This window comes from Microcaecilia unicolor, chromosome 9, assembly GCF_901765095.1.
Source record: "Microcaecilia unicolor chromosome 9, aMicUni1.1, whole genome shotgun sequence".
Classification (NCBI taxonomy): domain Eukaryota; kingdom Metazoa; phylum Chordata; class Amphibia; order Gymnophiona; family Siphonopidae; genus Microcaecilia; species Microcaecilia unicolor.
The window spans coordinates 138,798,800-138,818,920 of NC_044039.1; the positions used below are offsets into that span (position 1 = coordinate 138,798,800).

Below are 20,121 nucleotides of genomic sequence, written 5' to 3' on the forward strand. Positions count from 1 at the left end.
CCCAATATTTATTTATTTGTTGCATTTGTATCCCACATTTTCCCAACTATTTGCAGGCTCAATGTGGCTTACATAGTACAGTAGTGACAGTTGCCAATACCAGCATGAACAAATACAAAGTGAGGTTATGACAGAATAATGATCAGGATTGATAGACACATTGGGGGTCATAAGGGGAAGAGTAGGTTATGTCCAGTACGAGCATTTATATTGTTGTGTTGCGGGGTTAAGGCATTTAGGTTGGGTCGTTTGAGTATGCCTCTTTGAACAGGTTAGGCTTTAGGAATATCCGGAAGATTAGGTGGCCGTATGTTGTTTTCATGACGGTCAGTAGTGCGTTCTATAGTTGTGTGCTTATATAAGAGAAGCTGGATGCATAGGTTGATTTGTATTTGAGTCCTTTGCAGCTTGGGTAGTGGATATTTAGGTATGTTCGTGTTGATTTTGTTGTGTTTCTGGATGGTAGGTCTATAAGGTTTGCCCATCAATCAGCAAGTGGAGACAGAGAACTGAGCTGAGACATTTCTCTCTGGGGTCCAGTACAATTCCTCCGTATTTACATAGGCAAGCAGTAAGGAGAAACTCAGAATAAACACAACCACCTTCAACAACTCACTAACCTAACAATAACCAGATGAGCAAACATATGTGGACCTTTCTCATCTCTGGACAACTTGTAGAGAACAAGAGATATGCAGAAAGCACCATGCATGGTGACAGTCGATAATTGACTCATTACTTTATATCAACTCAACATCTCAGAAACCTTGGGCGGGCTTCTGGAATAATGGGAAGGACTAATTGAAAGCAAATTATTAGGAAAGACCTAATTTTTCCTTTCATTAATTTCCCACTATTCCAGAAGCTGTGGGATGTTCAAAAGCAATCCCTAGAGAAGGTGGAATCCTGGTACCGTAGCCCTGAGGACCGAAGCCCCAAACCTGGCTTCCAAGCATATCCCAGTGTCCAACCTGTAGTGTCTGGCAAAGGTATACAGTGTCAACCAAGTCGCCACCTTACAAATATTCGTCAGAGACGGTAAGGTAGCCTCCACCCAGGATGTCGCAGTACATCTCGTAGAATGAACCCGCTTCCCCGCAAGCAAATAAGCTAATGTAATAATCTCCTTCAGCAATCTAGAAATTGTGGGCTGGGAAAATATGAGGCCTAGCCTCTGTTTACCAAAAAGCACAAACAGTCTGTCCAATTTGCAAACTTATTCGTGACTTCCAGATATCTAACGAGGACTATGCATATCGAGAAGCTTAAAGGAGCTTAAAGGAAGAATACTGAGCCTCTTCATCCTCTCTGCAAAAGAACGGAGGCTCCACAGATTGGTTGAGATAAAATGCTGATACCACTTTCAGAAGAAAGGAAGGAACAGTGTGCAAGGAGAACCCCGCCTCTGAAAAACGGAGAAAGAGATCCCAGACAAAATGCCTGAAGCTCCAAAACCCTACATGCCAATGCAACAGCCACCAAGAACGCTGTCTTTTACTGCAAGATCTTTCAGGTAGGCCTTCCAAAGTTGCTCAAAAAGAGGCTTCTGAAGAGCCTGAAGTACTAAATTAAGGTTCCACTCTGGACATGGCATACGAAAAGGAGGCTACAAGCAGCCTGCTCCCTGCAAGAAACAAACAATATTTGGGTAAGCCCAGAGATGTTTTCTGTAGATAGCCCCTGAACTTTTACAGAACCCAACGCCAATCCTTTCTGAAGACCTGCCTCAAGAAATGCTATGATGTGCGCGATCTGATTCAGCCAGTTTGGTAAAAAGTGGAATGTTAGCAACAAATTCCTGTATGTCTTCCATTTGAATCACACTATTAAAAAAACTTTGTTCACTTTTAACCCATGGTCTGGCTTCGTTTGTGAAGGCTCCTCAATCCACAATTACTCACGCTGTCGCAGGAGGCAATGAAGTTTATTTGGAACTCAGAGAACCCCAAAACAGATACTCTAAATTGATCCTGGATGCTCAGATGAGCGAACTGGGTTTGCTAGATGTGGGCATTTACAATATTGTACCTTTGATGAGATGGGTGAATGAAACGTATATAGGACAATGTAGGTTCTTCCCTGCTAGGTTGCTGAGGATTGTTGTGCATATTACAAGTTTATTGACCTGCTCCTTGTAAGGAAATTTCAGATCGAAGGCCAGCAACAGCTGTTGATGCCTTTCAGGAAGTGTTGGAGAAACAAAGGAAAGGTGGGAGTAATACCTGGAATTTCCTGATTTTTTTTTTGCAATTTATAAGTAACCTAGGTTTCATTAGGAAATACATAGTTTTGAGAGGAAAGAGCGACAAAATGCAAGAATGTGTGATAACTATGAGAGCTGAATAGGCAGGAGCAACTTTTCAACCTTTGACAAGTTAAGAGTAAATGGTATACCCAATCATTTACTGTAGCAACTACAACAGTATTTCTCAACTTCAAGCTAAGTATCTCCTAAGATTAACAAACTTCAACTGAGTACCCTTAGATCCAATCAGCTCTGGCAGACGTACATTCCAAAAACTGCTATATTCTAATTGCAAAGCAGAAATTGGTTATTTTTTTTTCTAATCATATTGTTCTCAGTATCTGGTTTCTGCTTTCCTCTGTCTTCTCTTAACTCTTTGCCAGGGTTTCCTGTTAACTTGGCATTCACTCTCTTTTCTCTGTCTCTCTACCCCTTCCCCTAGCCATGCAGCATCTCCTGTCTCTCTCTCCCCCTACTCAACCATCCAAAATTACCCCCTTTGCCCCCATCCAATATCGCCTCTCTTTCTCTTCTCCCCATCCAACAATGCCCCATCTCTCTCCTCCCCCTACATCTAGCATCACCCCACTGCTGCTCTCCCCTCCCATCACTGCACCATCTCTTCCCTCTCATCCCCCACTATCCAGCATTGCTTCTCTGCTCTTCCCCTCTCTTGATCATTCAGCACTGCTCCCATCTCTCTCTCTCCCACTCACCCCACCATCCAGTAAAGCCCTCTCTCTCTGTTTCCCCTACACTCCATCAACCACCGTCATCGCACATCTATCTCTCTCCCTCTCCTTCTGCTACCAATATCCATCATCACCCCATCTATCCATCTGTTTGTGCAGCGCTGCGTACGCCTTGTAGCGCTATAGAAATGCTAAATAGTAGTAGTAATCTATCTCTCACATCCCTCAACCCCGGTCACTCACTCCCTTACTGGTACCTCTGTCCAACAGCTTGCTCGCTGTCTCCCCAACTACGTACTGTAAAGAACTCAAAACCAGGAGTGGGGCCCATAGCCTTGTGCTTGCCACTGGCGCTCTCGCTAGAACTCAACCTATGATGTAAATTCCTGTTTCAGAGAGGGAGGACTGGCAAGAGCCACTGGCGGTATGCAAAGGGCTATGGCCTGCACCTGTTTTTGGTTTCTTTATAACATGGAGTTGGGAAGGCAGTAGGCGAGCAAATAGGTGGGCGGCAGGGAGGGGGAGATAATGGATGCATGCCAGGTGCCATGTACACCCCTGCTAAGGTCTCACATATACTTGGGGTATGTGCACCACAGACTGAGGACCTATGAACTACAAGTTAGACACTATTTTGGGTCCCGAAGTGCCCAGAACCCTAAGGGTTACACAGAACAACATCAGATGCAGACTGGGATAAGTCACCCCCACAACTTAACAGGCTGGCTAGATAGAACAAAACTGGGAGGGACTGTCTTTGTGATATGTCACGTCTGTGGTCGTGACCCCTCTCAGACTTACCTCATTTCTGGGGGTCAGCTTCTGAGCTGGCTTCTGTCTGTCCTTTCTGAGTTAGTTCTGTCTCTGTGTGCTGGCTGCTTCCAGCGTGGCTCTAATTACTCCACTATACTGCACCTGTGTGTGTTGCCTGAGTTAGCTCTGCCTCTGTCTGCTTCCAGCATGGCTCTAATTACTCCACTATACTGCACCTGTGGGTGCTCAGCCTCTCTATGCTTCAGTATGCTTTCTGCCTGCTTCTTGGTTTGTGCTCCCCTCGCCCTCTGGTGACCAGAACCGGTGGCTGCCATAGACTGCATTGCTGTCTCTACGCGTCCCAGGCTTCAGGCCAGTCCGGTCCGGATCTTCCAGGCTGCCAGACTTGTCTTTCTTGTTTGTGCCTGAACAGCACCCGTAGTTGCCTTGAGATTGCTGCAGCTGAGCCTCAGGTGCTGATGGGCTTTATTAATCACCTAGAAACTTTTGTTTGCCTTTGCATCGCCTAAGGCCCTGGTATGTTGGGGTGCTGCTGCACTTCTGCCTAGTCCAGATTATAGTCTGTATTCTTGCCTGATTCTAGTTTAGTCTTTGTGTAGCTTCTTATACTGTATTGCTTGTTTCCCAGTCTTGTTTCTTGTTGTATGTCTTTGTCTAGTTCTTGGTTGCCTGTGTGTCTTTTCAGTGGCTGCCTGGAAGCTTTCAGTTCTGTCCCTTGTCTGTCTGAGAGTCCTAGTCTAGTATTCTGCCTAGCCTCCCTGTGTGTTCTAGTCCCTGTGTGTATCCTGCTGGTATCCAGTTCCAGCCCTGTCCGGTAGTCCTGCCGGCCACCTGCACTCAGGGGCTCAACTCCTGAGGAATGATGGTCAAGTGCAGGTGAAGTCTAGCTGGCCCTGTCAGAGTTCTGTCTTATCCCTGTGTGGGGTGGTTTTGCCTGCCACTGCCGCTCCTCGACAGTGGCCCAAGGGCTCACTAACCTAGTTCCTGCTTTTTGAAAACGTGACAGATAATATTTAGACATCCGGACAAAAGACATGGAAGATGACGTGACACAACTAGAACTAGGGAACTTGTTTGACAAAGTAACACAAGTAGAGAGAGACTGGACTACAAGAAATGCAATCTTAGATACTACATAGCACAGTATTTCCCAAGTCGGTCCTGGAACACCCCGTTGCCAGTCAGATTTTCAGGATATCCACAATGAATATGCATGAAAGGGGTTTGCATACAATGGAGGCAGTGCATGCAAATGAATCTCATGTATATTCATTGTGGATATCCTGAAAACCTGACTGGCAAGAGGGTACTCAGGACTGACTTGGAAAACACTGGCATAGAGCATACATCACAATGTAAAAAGGAATTAGGATGAAATTTTGGAGTGATGGTTCCTACATAAGATGAAAAACACAACTTATAAGTACTCTATTCTGGAATGTGTGTCTATTGGACTTATGGACAAACCACAAATAGCACATATTTAACATATATCTGACACAGACTACTATTCAATTTTGGTGATTTAGTAGGTATAACAATATAAATCAAATGTAAGGGCATAACAAAATCATACATAAGAATGGGTCAGACCAATGATCTATCTAGCCCAGTATCCCGCTTCCAACAGTGGACAATCCCGATCACTTTGGCAGAATCCCAAAGAGCAGGAAAATGTCATGCTACTGACCTAATGGGTTTCCCCATATCTAGCTTAATAGCAGTTTATGAACTTTTCCTCTAGGAACTTGTCCAAACGTTTTTTAAACCTAGATACACTAACTGCTGTTACTACATCTTCTGGCAACGAGTTCCAGAACTTAACTATTTGAGTAAAAAATATGTTCACCTATCTAATTTAAAAGTATTGCTATGCAACTTTATGGAGTGTCTCCTTGTCTTTGTGCTTTTGAAACAGTAAACAATCGATTCACGTCTACCTGCTCTACTTGACTCGGGATTTTGAAGACAACCATCATATCTCCCCCCTTTAATTGTCTCTTCTCCAAGCTGAAGAGTCTTAAATTCTTAAGTCTTTCCTCATGAGAGGAGTTCCAACCCTTTAATCATTTTGGTCACCCTTCTTTGAATCTTTACTAATTTCACTATATCTTTTTAAGATACAGAAACGACTATTACACATAATAAAAAAATATCTACTAAACCAATTTATTTATACAACCAGAAAAAGAAACATACATAAAACATAATACCATCTATTTAAATGAAGTTACCCTTGGCCGTGTTATTTCACTCGAACTGCCATTATGGGTATAAATTCCAAATATCTTGCAACATACACATATTTTTCTACTTTACATTACAAGAAAGCTAAAAGACAAAAGAAAGCAGAAACCAGCGACTGGAACCAACAATTAGAAATAGAAAATTGCCAGACATCTAAGGTACACATTAATTGATTTGATTACTTTATTTTTTGTCTATTAGATTGTAAGCTCTTTGAGCAGGGACTGTCTTTCTTCTATGTTTGTGCAGCGCTGCGTACGCCTTGTAGCGCTATAGAAATGCTAAATAGTAGTAGTAGTAGTATATATGCACACATCTTCCTACACTCATACATAGAATAGTAAATAAAAGTATTGCAACTGTACCGAATAGCAAATTTTACTATTCAGCCAAATACGAATATGAAAAATATTATTCGTCCGAATACAAATAATGGGTATTGAGCTTTAACTTAAATAATAAAAGAAGCAACGTGAAGTAAGAGATCAAGTGTTTATTTCAGTAAGATTTAGCACAGTAGAGCTCCGAATTATTCATATTCAAATTTAAATCACTATTTGGCCCAATACGAATAATGTATTCAGGGGCAGAATTGAATTAAATAAGAATGTTTGGTACAGCCTTAAAAAGTAACCAGGAGTTAGATCAACCCCTATTAACAGGAACATAGGGAACTAGCCCCAGACATCCACAAGTTCAGTCAAGCAAGAGTACCCTAAAGGGATTAAGCCCAAATTAAGGACACATAACAAGCTAGAAGCTATCAGGTTAGAGGGATCCTCAGTTTTAAGAGAAAACTGGCTTAAACTTAACACACAGGACAGAGGCCTTCTCATTCAGCACAACCACAATTTGTAGGATTTAAACTAGGGTTTGTTTGTGGTTTACTGATTTATGGAGGACACCCTTTGTTGGACTTATAGACAAAAGCAATAGCCACTATAGTTCCATAGTCTTGATGGGGAATTACAGGCCACTGAAAAACACAGACCTGTAAAGGGAAGACCAGAAATTTGTGCTATTGGTCTTGAGGCTGGTGAGGAGAGTGACTTTAAGATACTGGTTGCAAGAAGCAATACCCACCCTGCTTCTAGGAGTGGGCAAATTTAATGAACACAACAGCCTTCTTTGAGAAGCAAGACCATAGACGTAAGATTACTGTAAACCAGAGTGGATGCACTACGGGCAACTCTGTTCCCAGTTCAACAACAAGGGGAAAAGGAAATGGCAGCACGCTAAGAGGACAGTGTCCCTGGTGAATCTTTCGGGCTGAGTGCAGGGGGGAAGATGGATAGGGATAGGGGTGGGGCAGGGGTTTGATGAGAATGAATGAGTATGGAGGGTGAGTGGATGAATGGGGGAAAAACAAAAAGGCTTGAGGGGGAAATTTGTACTACTCTGCATTATTTTTCTCCATGGCTAATTGTGAACATCTATAGTTTTTTGAAATTGTGGACTGCATTGTGTTGAGACTGTAGTATATCCACCCCTTTGATTTGTCAATAAAGAAATAATAATTTTAAAACATACAGTGCGCATAGTACACCTGAATATTCATTTGGCAGAAAGAGGGAACTGGACACGTCAATGGATACAGATTCCTTTACATTTAGATCACTGGCTCAAATCTGGCTATAGCTGGTGATAGCTAAAAGTGATACATCCAAAAGGCAAAAAGAAATGGAAATCATGGGTAAAAACACCAAGAAAGTAACAATGAGCATGTTGAGAAGGCAGCTTAAGATCCATAATATGAGGAAATATATTAAGTCAGAAGAGATATGGAGAGGAGAGAAACAGAGAAGTTAAGAGAAATAAGATGAGAGATGTTGGGCAAATGTAGATGGAGAGATGGAAAAAGGAAGCAATACCAAGGAAGAAGAGCAATATGTAAAGGAGAACTGGTAGAAGGAATCAGAAAGCAGGGTACCTGCAGGAAGTACTGACAATAAAATGAAAATGGAAGAAAACTGATTGTCAGTTTGAGGTTGTTTATTTCTTCTGAAATTGGTTTATACATACTTATACATTATACTATTTTGTTTCCATTCCTATGAATAATATTTTTGTGTAGTACAGTTGGAAACTGTAGGAGCAGTAGAAGGATCAAGAAGCTAACATGATCCCAATTCCATTTTTGAAGTGTTCTTAGTTTAAAAAAAATTATTTGAGATTCTGAATTGCCGTATTTCAAAAATTCTAATATTCATTTTTGTCCTATATGGTAGTAAAACAGTTTAAAAATTATACAGCCTATTCCCACCTATTACCTATCTATATGTTCCATCTTTGCTTATACCCTACACTGTCTATTAAAATGTTCTATTACATATTGTGTTGACATTGTAAGAAGTATACAGCAGCAGTTGTTGGAAGCAGAATATTTTGAACACCACGTGGTAATACAACATTAGAATCAGAATATTTCACCAGTGGTCCCTATTTAGGCATTATTGTGGTTTAACACAAGAAGTATACTATGCTATACTCTGTCTTATTTGAATATTTTTACTGCCGTAATTGTCTATTGCTTATGTTTGATTTATTCTTACTGTACACCGTCTTGAGTGAATTCTATTTTTCTATTTTGGATTTTTAATTCTTAGTACTTGTACCATTACTATTTCCATAGCCTTCAAACCACACAAACATACTTACCTACTATGTTGGTTGAGAGCCAGCTGCACGCCTTTTCAGTAGCCAGCCCTACTGTAATACTCTCTGCACTGCGTAAAACCTTTCAAGAAAAAAAAAAAAAAACATAGGTCATAGAAAAATGTTAAAATGACTATCCCCTATTGGTAAGTCATTTACCATAAAAGCTCAACAGTAAATTATCATTAAAATACTAATATATAATGTTCTAATGACAAAAAGCACTGAAAGATGTTTCGAGAGCGAGGCTAATTTGTTTTTTTCCCCCCTATTTTTATTTATTTGGATTTAGTTTACACCTTCTTCAGTAGTAGCTCAAGGTGAGTTATTTCATATATCTTGAGTGATGTGATAGCCATGTTAGTCCACTTTTAAAGGAAATTGGACTAACACAGAAAACGAATATGATGATACCTTTTTTATTGGACTAACAATACATTTTTTTTCATTAGCTTTTGAAGGTAACCCTGCTTCTTATCAGATCTGATTCATATTCCTTGTAGATATCCTGAAAACTTGACTGGTAAAGTGTACCCCAAGGACTGGGTTGAGAACCACTGCACTAGGCTACTCCTCTATTTCTGGCAGGTTAACTTAAATAATAGGAACCCTATAAGTAAAGTGCAATCAAAAATATGCAAAATCAAACAGGAAAAAATGAAGTCCTTCAAAAATGTAGAGCACCAGATACAGTGGGGGAAATAAGTATTTGATCCCTTGCTGATTTTGTAAGTTTGCCCACTGACAAAGACATGAGCAGCCCATAATTGAAGGGTAGGTTATTTATTGGTAACAGTGAGAGATAGCACATCACAAATTAAATCCGGAAAATCACATTGTGGAAAGTATATGAATTATTTGCATTCTGCAGAGGGAAATAAGTATTTAATCCCTCTGGCAAACAAGACCTAATACTTGGTGGCAAAACCCTTGTTGGCAAGCACAGCGGTCAGACGTCTTCTGTAGTTGATGATGAGGTTTGCACACATGTCAGGAGGAATTTTGGTCCACTCCTCTTTGCAGATCATCTCTAAATCATTAAGAGTTCTGGGCTGTCGCTTGGCAACTCGCAGCTTCAGCTCCCTCCATAAGTTTTCAATGGGATTAAGGTCTGGTGACTGGCTAGGCCACTCCATGACCCTAATGTGCTTCTTCCTGAGCCACTCCTTTGTTGCCTTGGCTGTATGTTTTGGGTCATTGTCGTGCTGGAAGACCCAGCCACGACCCATTTTTAAGGCCCTGGCGGAGGGAAGGAGGTTGTCACTCAGAATTGTACGGTACATGGCCCCATCCATTCTCCCATTGATGCGGTGAAGTAGTCCTGTGCCCTTAGCAGAGAAACACCCCCAAAACATAACATTTCCACCTCCATGCTTGACAGTGGGGACGGTGTTCTTTGGGTCATAGGCAGCATTTCTCTTCCTCCAAACACGGCGAGTTGAGTTCATGCCAAAGAGCTCAATTTTTGTCTCATCTGACCACAGCACCTTCTCCCAATCACTCTCGGCATCATCCAGGTGTTCACTGGCAAACTTCAGACGGGCCGTCACATGTGCCTTCCGGAGCAGGGGGACCTTGCGGGCACTGCAGGATTGCAATCTGTTATGTCGTAATGTGTTACCAATGGTTTTCGTGGTGACAGTGGTCCCAGCTGCCTTGAGATCATTGACAAGTTCCCCCCTTGTAGTTGTAGGCTGATTTCTAACCTTCCTCATGATCAAGGATACCCCACGAGGTGAGATTTTGCGTGGAGCCCCAGATCTTTGTCGATTGACAGTCATTTTGTACTTCTTCCATTTTCTTACTATGGCACCAACAGTTGTCTCCTTCTCGCCCAGCGTCTTACTGATGGTTTTGTAGCCCATTCCAGCCTTGTGCAGGTGTATGATCTTGTCCCTGACATCCTTAGACAGCTCCTTGCTCTTGGCCATTTTGTAGAGGTTAGAGTCTGACTGATTCACTGAGTCTGTGGACAGGTGTCTTTCATACAGGTGACCATTGCCGACAGCTGTCTGTCATGCAGGTAACGAGTTGATTTGGAGCATCTACCTGGTCTGTAGGGGCCAGATCTCTTACTGGTTGGTGGGGGATCAAATACTTATTTCCCTCTGCAGAATGCAAATAAATTCATATACTTTCCACAATGTGATTTTCCGGATTTAATTTGTGATGTGCTATCTCTCACTGTTACCAATAACCTACCCTTCAATTATGGGCTGCTCATGTCTTTGTCAGTGGGCAAACTTACAAAATCAGCAAGGGATCAAATACTTATTTCCCCCACTGTATATAGGAGCTCACCAGACAGGAGCAACAACTTAAGGTCTGCATTTCCTTGCTTCTCTGCCATCTGCTCCTAAGTCGTCCAACAGGAATCCCCAGGGCCGTGCCTAGGGTCTCTGGTGCTCCCCTGCAGACTATCAGTTGGCACCCCCCCCCCCCTCCATCTAGCAGAGCAGGAACAGAAGGGAGCAGGCAAGTAAGCTGGACCTCAGGAAAAAATAGCACTGTATGCAGTGGCGTACCTAGGGTAGTTGACACACGGGGCCGGTCATTTTTTAACACCCCCCCCCCCCCCAAATCCAGTACTAGGCATACCGAGAATACAAAACATCAGGACCTATAGAGCGATTCTACCATACCATAAGCAGTCATTTCTACGAGTCACACAAGGAAAGCATCTTAAACACTACAGTGAGCACTAGAACATCAATTCACCTATTGTAAAACGAAACCAGACAGAATAATACAGATCGTCGATCCTGCACAGTCAATGCCAACTGAAAGCCATGTCTTTTTCACAAACACAGATACACCCTAATCCACTATAGAATAAGTAGTAATATTTAAACTTTCTATTTAGACAAAAATTAAACTGAACCCCCAAGATGCCAGACTCTGCATACAATGCAATATGACAGAAACAGAAAACGTCCCCTAGTACTGTGCAAAATATAAAGACAGCAGATGTAAATTTGAAAAAACTAACAAATACCAATCACCACTTTACAAATTAACAAATAGAAATAAAACAAATAATATCATTTTATTGGACTAATACATTTAGCTTTCAGAGGCCAAAATCTCCTTCCTCAGGTCAATACAATATAGTGCTGTTACATTATCCTATCCTGACCTGAGGAAGGGGGTTTTGTTCTCTGAAAGTTAAGTCAAAATGTATTAAAATTAGTCCAATAAAAAGATGACCGTATTTACATGTTCTACTTATAAACATTTATTAACACAGCTACAATACTATATCCTAAAGCAAAATAATTAAAATATTTATTTACAGTTTGTTGTCTCTGGTTTCTGCTTTCCTCATCTTCTTTTCACTGTCTTCCTTCCACATCCAGCATGTCTTCGCTCATTCTCTGCCATCCAGTGTCTGCCCTCTCTAATGTCCCTTCCATCCAGTGTCTGCCCTCTCTCTCTGCCCCTTCCATCCACTGTCTGCCCTCTCTCTTCCTTCCATCCACATCTGCCCTCTATTTCTGCCCCTTCCATCCACCATCTGCCCCAGTCTGCCATCTCTCTCACTCCCTTCCATCCACATCTGCCCTCTATCTCTGCCCCTTCCATCCACCATTTACCCCAGTCTGCCCTCTTTCTCTCTCCCCCTTCCACCCACCATCTGCCCTTTCTCTCTGCCCCTTCAATCCGTCTGCCCTCCCTCTCCCATCCATCCAAGGTCTGCCCTCCCTCTCCCATCCATCCAAGGTCTGCCCTCCCTCACGCTCCCCACTTCCATCCAGGGTCTGTCCCCTCTCTCTCTCTGCCCCCTCTTTTCAGCCCCCTTATTCCACCTGCCCCTAGTTCCAGCCCCAGCCCACATCTCCCACCTGCCCCCCTTTTCAGCCCCACTATCCCACCAGTCCCCAGCCCTTTTCTCCCATCAGTCCCAAGCTTCAGCCCCAGCCAGTTCTCCCTGTCCCCTTTAAAGCCCCCAGTTTCAGCCCCTGCCCCGTTTCAGCCCCCAGTTCCAGTACTAGCCCCCTTATCCCAAATACCCTCCTTTTCAGCCCCCAGTTCCAGCCCCCTTCATCCACCACATGCCTTGCATCCCCCCCCCCTTTTCAGCCCCAGACCCATTCTCCCACCTGCCCTAGGCATGGACCCATTTTCCCTCCTGCCCCCTTGTGAGACCCCCAGACCCCTTCTCCCATCTGAGCACTCCCCTCCCCAATCCCCTTCTACTACTACTACTATTTAGCATTTCTATAGCGCTACAAACATAGAAGAAAGACAGTCCCTGCTCAAAGAGCTTACAATCTAATAGACAATCCCCATATCCCCTTCTTCCCTCTGAGCACCCTCACCCTCCCCAATCCCCTTCTCCCCTCTGAGCTCCCCAATCCCCTTCTCCCCTCTAGGGACCCTCCCCAAACCCCTTCTCCCCTATGAGCACCCCCACCCTCCCCAATCCCCTTCTCCCCTATGAGCACCCTCCCCAATCTCCTTCTCCCCTATGAGCACTCCCACCTCTCCTTCTCCCCTATGAGCACTCCCACCCTCCCCAATCCCCTTCTCCCCTCTGAGCACCCCCACCCTCCCCAATCCCCTTCTCCCCTCTGAGCACCCTCCCCAATCCCCTTCTCCCCAATGAGCACCCCCACCCTCCCCAATCCCCTTCTTCCCTCTGAGCACCCTCACCAATCCCCTTCTCCTCTCTGAGCCTCCTCTCCGTCGAGAGGCCTGAGCCCTCTTCACCCTAAAGCCACCACACTGCTTTTTTTTTTTTTTTTTTTTTTAAATCCGTGCAGCGATGCAGGCAGCGCCTCGCGTCTGCCCTGCATGAACTGAAAAGAGGAAATCGCTTTGCTGACGTCGGACCTTCCCTCGCTTGTTGTCCCGCCCTCTTTTGAGGTAACTTCCTATTTCCTCGAGGGCTGGACAACAAGCGAGGGAAGGCCCGACGTCAGCAAAGCGATTTCCTCTTTTCAGTTCATGCAGGGCAGACGCGAGGCGCTGCCTGCATCGGCGATCGCTTCATGGATTTTAAAAAAAAAAAAAAAACTGTCGGCTCTCGCGGAGCACCCCCCACCCGCTGACACCCGGGGCGGACCGCCCCCACCGCCCCCCCCTTGGTACGCCACTGACTGTATGTATCCCTCATTGATAAGTCTCTGACTCTAAAGTTTAGCAATTTCATTAAAGCAAAATGTATTTTCATAACACTTCAAAGATTTCCAACTCAAAATAGGAATGCTAATTCAAAATGTGAGCAAAGTCCTCTTAGTTTCCAAAGATTCTTTTTCTAATCTCCTTTGCATCAAAGGATATAATTCAGATCAAACATTTATCTCTGATCAACTATCTCAGATCAAATATTTATTTCAGATCAAATATTAAGGTTTCCTTGCTTACAGTCACTTAAATCTACCTAGCCTTTATATAGCTTATAGGATTTAAACACTCTTAAACTGAAATTTACCCTTTTCTATTCTTCATAAACTTCAAGTAATCCTGAAATATTCAGATCCTTTTCTCACTAGAGAAACTTCAATCTCCACCAACCTCTTTTCATTCATATTTTCTCATTTACCACATAATCAGGCACTCTTTTATAATTTCAGTCAACACACTCAGGAACTCACAGCTGCATGTCTCTCTTGGCCAAACCACGGTCAGTTGCTGTCTCACTCTGTTCCCTTCCCGGCAGATTTCTAACAGAAGCTGATCATCCAATCAGAGAGCTCTATTTGAATGCAGATTAACATACAGACACTTATGAGAATTTTTTGTGAAAAACACTAGATAAACCCTTTGTTTCTGGATCAAACTCCACACTTTTGATCAGAGCCATGACCTAACATTAAGGCTGTAAACATTCCATCATTTTTTATCCATAAATATGCAAATCAGAACCTCCCAAAAACGGACTAATTTGCATATGATTTAAACAAATCTGAGCAAATGACAACCAAGTACAGACTCCCAGCACCTGAATTCTGCAATTAGATTTAATGCAAATGCACTTTTAAAATTCCAGGTTCTCTTTAATTTGAATGCTGTTCAAGCTCTGAAGCTCACCCTGAGTGAGGAGTTATCCCCAAACCAAAGCATATATAGCAATCTGGTTGCATTCTCTCAAATAACTTGAAGAGCCTGCCTGCCTCAGTGAATACTGCTGCGTTGCGTTCACTTCCGGGGAGGCCAGGGAAGATAGGAGAATCGCAACTTCAGGTAAAAGATTTTGCAAGTGAGCGGAAGGCAGGGACAGCAGGGCAGCAGCGCCCCCCTACCTTGCTTACCCCGCTTACTGCATTGGCACGGCCCTGGGAATCCCCGTTTCAAAAAAATCTTCCTCAGGGATTCCATACAAACATAGCGTGACAAACAGATCTTTAAAGGAACAAACTTCCGTCAACAACGTAATGTGAATACTACAGACCAATCAGATGGTAGCATTCCATTCAATGCAATCTTTAAGACCCAATGGGACCATTGAATTGAGTTCAAAAATTCAGCATTGTTCTTGGAGTGCTAAATAAGCTTCCCAATCCCCCTGAAACATGGGAGAAACTTTTCTATTATAAACCATTGCATATCGGTGAAATTATGGCCCAATTCTATACTGTGACTGACCATGGGGGTTGTAAGAACTTTGTTTTTTAATCTGCTTCAGTGTTCATTCAATTTCTGTCTGATAGTTCGCATGTATATTTTCAAACAGGGGCAAACAATGACATAAATAACCCTCTCAGAAGCACAATCCTAGAAGCCTTAAATCGATATTTTTTCTGATTGCTAGGATGTTACAAAAGTCTCCCATTAAGGTCAAAGGACATGCCTTACAGTGGCTGCGTGGTTTATGTCCTATGGATCTGTCATTGCTGCTAGTCACACTTCACTTAAAATTAGCAGACACTAAATAATTAGACAGGTTCTTGCCCCTAGAGAGAGCTAGACAAGGAAGCTTAGTGGGGTTTTAAAAAGGGTTGGATAGCTTCCTAAAAGAAAAGTACATAAGCCATTATTAAAATGGACTTGAAGAAAATCCACTGCTTGTTTCTAGGACCCTATACTACAGCCTACACTGATTTCTCCTTTTGTTTCCCTTCTTTTACTAATTTTAATGTGACACTTCATTGGATTGGAGTGTGGAATCCTTTCTTTGAATGTCCTATATTCCTTTAGGGATTGACTATCAGTTACGTTTGGATTAGAGAGTGTCTCTCCCCTGGGATTTGGTGCTAGCCAGTCTCCAGCAGCAGCCCAAGGGCTCACATTCCTTGAGTTTCTGACATATATACAAACAATATAATATGCTAACATTTAAAATAAGGGTAGCACAGGCTTTTTAGATGTTTGACTTACAGAACCTTGGAGACAGAAGTTGGTGTTTCTTCTCAAGTATTTTTTTTAAATACAAAAGAACAAAAACAGGTGTAGGAAAAGGAGGGATGGGGCTTGATTCAAAACATAGAAAACAAAGAAAAACTGAAGGCAGATAAAGACCATATGGTCTATCCTGTCTGCCCATCCAAACCATCTATCCCATCTTCTTCCTTAGAGATCCCCAAGTACTTGTCCCAAGCTTTCCTAAATTCAGACACAGTTTTAGTCTTCACCACTTCCATAGGAGGACGTTCCACGATTTCACCATCCTTTCCGCAAAGAATCATTTCCTCAGGTTATTCCTGAGCCTCTCCCCTTTCAACTTCATCCAATACCTCCTGTGGTATCTTTCAATTGAAAGAGATTTACCTCCTGTGCATTTATGCCATGGAGGTATTTAAACGTCTCTATCATATCTCTTCTCTCCTGCCTTTCTTCCAAAGTATACATATTGAGATCTTTAAGTCTGTCCCCATACACTTTATGGTGAACAACACTGACCATTTTAGTAGCTGCCCTCTGGACAGATCTTGTTTACATCTTTTCAAAGGTGCAGTCTCCAGAACTGTATGCAGTATTCTAAATGAGGTCTCATCAGTGTCTTAAACAGAAGCATTATCACCTCCTTTTCCCTCCTGGCTATTCCTCTCCCTAGGCACCCAAGCATCCTCCTAGCTTCTGTCATCACCTTTTCTACCTGTTTAACCACCTTAAGATCATCATACACAATCACACCTAAGTCCCACACCTCTTTTGTGCATAAAAGTTCCTCACCCCCTAAACTGTACTGCTCTCTCGGGTTTTTGCATCCCAAATGCATGACTCTGCATTTTTTTATATTAAATCTTAGCTGCCAAATTCTGGACCAGTCTTCAAGCTTTGCTAAGTCCCTTCCTCATGTTATCCACACCATCAGGGATGTCTATACTACTGCATATTTTGGTATCATCTGCAAAGAAGCAAACCTTACCAGACAGAACTTCAGCAATATTGCTTACAAAATTGTTAAAAAGAACTGGCCCAAGAATCAAACCTTGTGGCACACCACTGATTACATTTCTTTCCTCAGAGTCAGCTCCATTTACCATAACCCTCTGTCACCTTCCACTTAACCAGTTTCTAATACAAATACGTGTAACTCCATATCACAGCTTTGAAAATGTCTTCACTAGGGGTTGGTCTTAGATGTGCCATAGATGCTGCTATGGCTGACATCAGAACCCTTGGCACGCTGTTCTAGAGTCAGACCGTAGAAGTCCGCCCTGCACCAGTTTTATTCTCCAAATACCGGCGTAGTCACCCAATGTCCGCTAAGATTCCATAGATCCATTCCTTCTAAACAGGATTCCTTTGTGTTTATCCCACGCATGTTTGAATTCCATTACTGTTTTCATCTCCACCACCTCCCGCGGGAGGGCACTCCATGTATCCACCACCCTCTCCGTGAAAAAATACTTCCTGACATTACTCCTGAGTCTGCCCCCCTTCAACATCAATTCATGTCCTCTAGATCTAGAATATTACAATTCAGTGGTGATAGTGGGTGCTTTTCTAACCAGAGTTAACGAAACACTGATTACTTTGATCCCTAAACCCGGCAAACAGGGGAATGTCCCATCATCTTATCATCCTATTTCCCTTTTAAACACAGACATCAAGCTGTTTGCATGCATTCTGGCAGATTGTCTGGCAGTCATTTTCCCCAACTTGATTTGTGATGCCCAGGTGGGTTTGTCAAGGGATGTCAGTCTGTGCTGAATGTCAGGAAAAGTGCTCTTAGCTATGGCGCATGCCCAGTCTACTGGTACATCTGCCATGTTAGTGAGCTTGGATGCTGAAAAAGCTTTTGACCAGGTGGACTGGGCATTATTCCGCGTTCTTGAATACATGGGAACAGATGGCTGGTATTTACGGGCTCTTTGAGCCCTCTACACAGGCCCTTCTGCAGAATTACTGATTAATGGGGTCCTTTCCGAAAGAGCACGGCACAAGACAGGGCTGTCCACTGCCTCCACTTCTTTTTCTGCTATATTTAGGACCACTTCTGTTCACGATCTAGACAGAACGCAATTTACAGGGCATTTTGGTCCGCAAACACGAGATATGAGTTTTGGCCTTTGCAGATGGCATACTTTTGACTTTATTCCATCCCCCAAACTCCCGAAGATGTCTGCTTAAAGTGATTGATGAATTTTCCTTTTATTTGGGATTTAAACTTATAAGTATTGCCACACCTGGACAGACCAAAGGCCCATTAAGCCCAGCATCCTGTTTCCAACAGTGGCCAAGCCGTCCAGACCTTTTTAAAACCGTGATAAGCTAACTGCCTTTACCACATTCTCTGGCAACGAATTCCAGAGTTAAATTACACATTGAGTGAAGAAAACTTTTCTCTGATTTGTATTAAATGAACTACTTTGTAGCTTTATCGCATGCCCCCTAGTCCTGGTATTTTTGGAAAGAGTAAACAAACAATTCAGGTCTACCCGTTCCACTCCACTCATTATTTTATAGACCTCTATCATATCTCCCCTCAGTTGTGTTTTCTCCAAGCTGAAGAGGCCTAGCTGCTTCAGCCTTTCCTCATAGGGAAGTCATTCCATCCCCTTTATCATTTTTGTCGCCCTTCTCTGGACATTTTCTAATTCCACTATATCTTTTTTGAGATGCAGTGACCATAGGCGCCGACTCCGTGGGTGCTGTGGATGCTCGAGCACCGAGCACCCACAATATTTGCACCCGCTGGAAGTCGGAAGTTCCCTTCCCAGCCAGCCTGACCTGTCCGGTGCCTGCCCTCTTCTCCCTCAACAGTCCTCCGCCCTCGCCTTCCTGCGTGCCACCCAGAATTTTAAAACTCATCCTTACCTTGGGGTCCCGGCGGCAGCAGTGAAAGGCAAGCAGGCTCGGCACGTCAGCCTTCCCATCTCTCTCGGCTCTAGTCCCGCCCTCATTTCCTGCTTCCGCAAGGGCGGGACCAGAGCTGAGAGAGAAGGGAAGGCTGAAGCGCCGAGCCTGTTCGCCTTTCACTGCTGCCGCTGGGACCCCGAGGTAAGATGAGTTTTAAAATTCTGGGCGGCACAGGAAGGCGAGGGCGGAGGACTGTTGTGGGAGAATAGGTCGGGCTGGGGTTGGGACTGGAACTCGGAAGAGAGGGAGGGAGGGAGGGCCTGGAACTCAGAGGGAGGGGGGCCTGGAACTCAGAGGGAGGGGGGCCTGGAACTCGGAGGGAGAGAGGGAAGGGGGCCTGGAACTCAGAGGGAGAGAGGGAGGGGGCCTGGAACTCAGAGGGAGGGAGGGAGGGGGGCCTGGAACTCAGAGGGAGGGAGGGGGGCCTGGAACTCGGAGGGAGGGGCCTGGAACTTGGAGGGAGGGAGGGGAGAGAGAGGGAGGGCCTGAGAGGGAGAGAGGGAAGGGGGCCTGGAACTCAGAGGGAGAGAGGGAGGGGGGCCTGGAACTCAGAGGGAGGGAGGGGGGCCTGGAACTCGGAGGGAGGGGGGCCTGGAACTCAGAGGGAGGGAGGGGCCTGGAACTTGGAGGGAGGGAGGGGAGAGAGAGGGAGGGCCTGGAACTCAGAGGGAGAGAGGGAAGGGGGCCTGGAACAGATGGAGAGAGGGAAGGGGGCCTGGAACTCAGAGGAAGGGGGCCTGGAACTGGAGGGGCCTGGAACTCAGAGAGAGGGAGGGGAGCCTGGAACTCAGAGAGAGAGGGAGGGAGGGGGGCCTGGAACTCAGAGGGAGGGAGGGAGGGGAGCCTGGACTCAGAGGGAGGGAGGGAGGGGCCTGGAACTTGGAGGGAGGGAGGGGAGAGAGAGGGGGGTCTGGAACTCAGAGGGAGGGAGGGAGGGAGAGAGGGCCTGGAACTCAGAGGGAGGGAGGGAGAGAGGGGGGGGGGGGCTGGAACTCAGAGGGAGGGAGGGAAGAAGGGAGCCTGGAACTCAGATGCCGACGTCGAGGATCTGGACCTGGCCCCAAAAATCTTGTGTTCAGCCTCTCAGGAAACCAGGGTCCTCTTCTTCATACAAAGACACAGCACTCAGTTAGCAGGGCTACGGTCGGGCTCCAGACACTGCAGACACCAAGAATGGGTGCCTTTTCCCGAGACAGTCCGATTTCACTGGGTAGAACGTTTGAAGCCACTGGGAGTCTTCGTGGACATGGAAGGGAAGAC

The 20,121-nt window shown here is 44.4% G+C and overlaps 1 protein-coding gene across 1 annotated transcript in view; it reads right to left on the reverse strand.

The window, feature by feature from the left end:
- CDAN1 (codanin 1) overlaps positions 1 to 20,121 on the reverse strand; it is a 270,195-nt gene that overhangs the window by 41,064 nt on the left and 209,010 nt on the right. Inside the window, exon 22 of the mRNA XM_030214355.1 lies at positions 8,617 to 8,695. Coding sequence (XP_030070215.1) covers positions 8,617 to 8,695 — 79 coding nt within the window. The remainder of the gene's footprint in view (positions 1 to 8,616; positions 8,696 to 20,121) is intronic.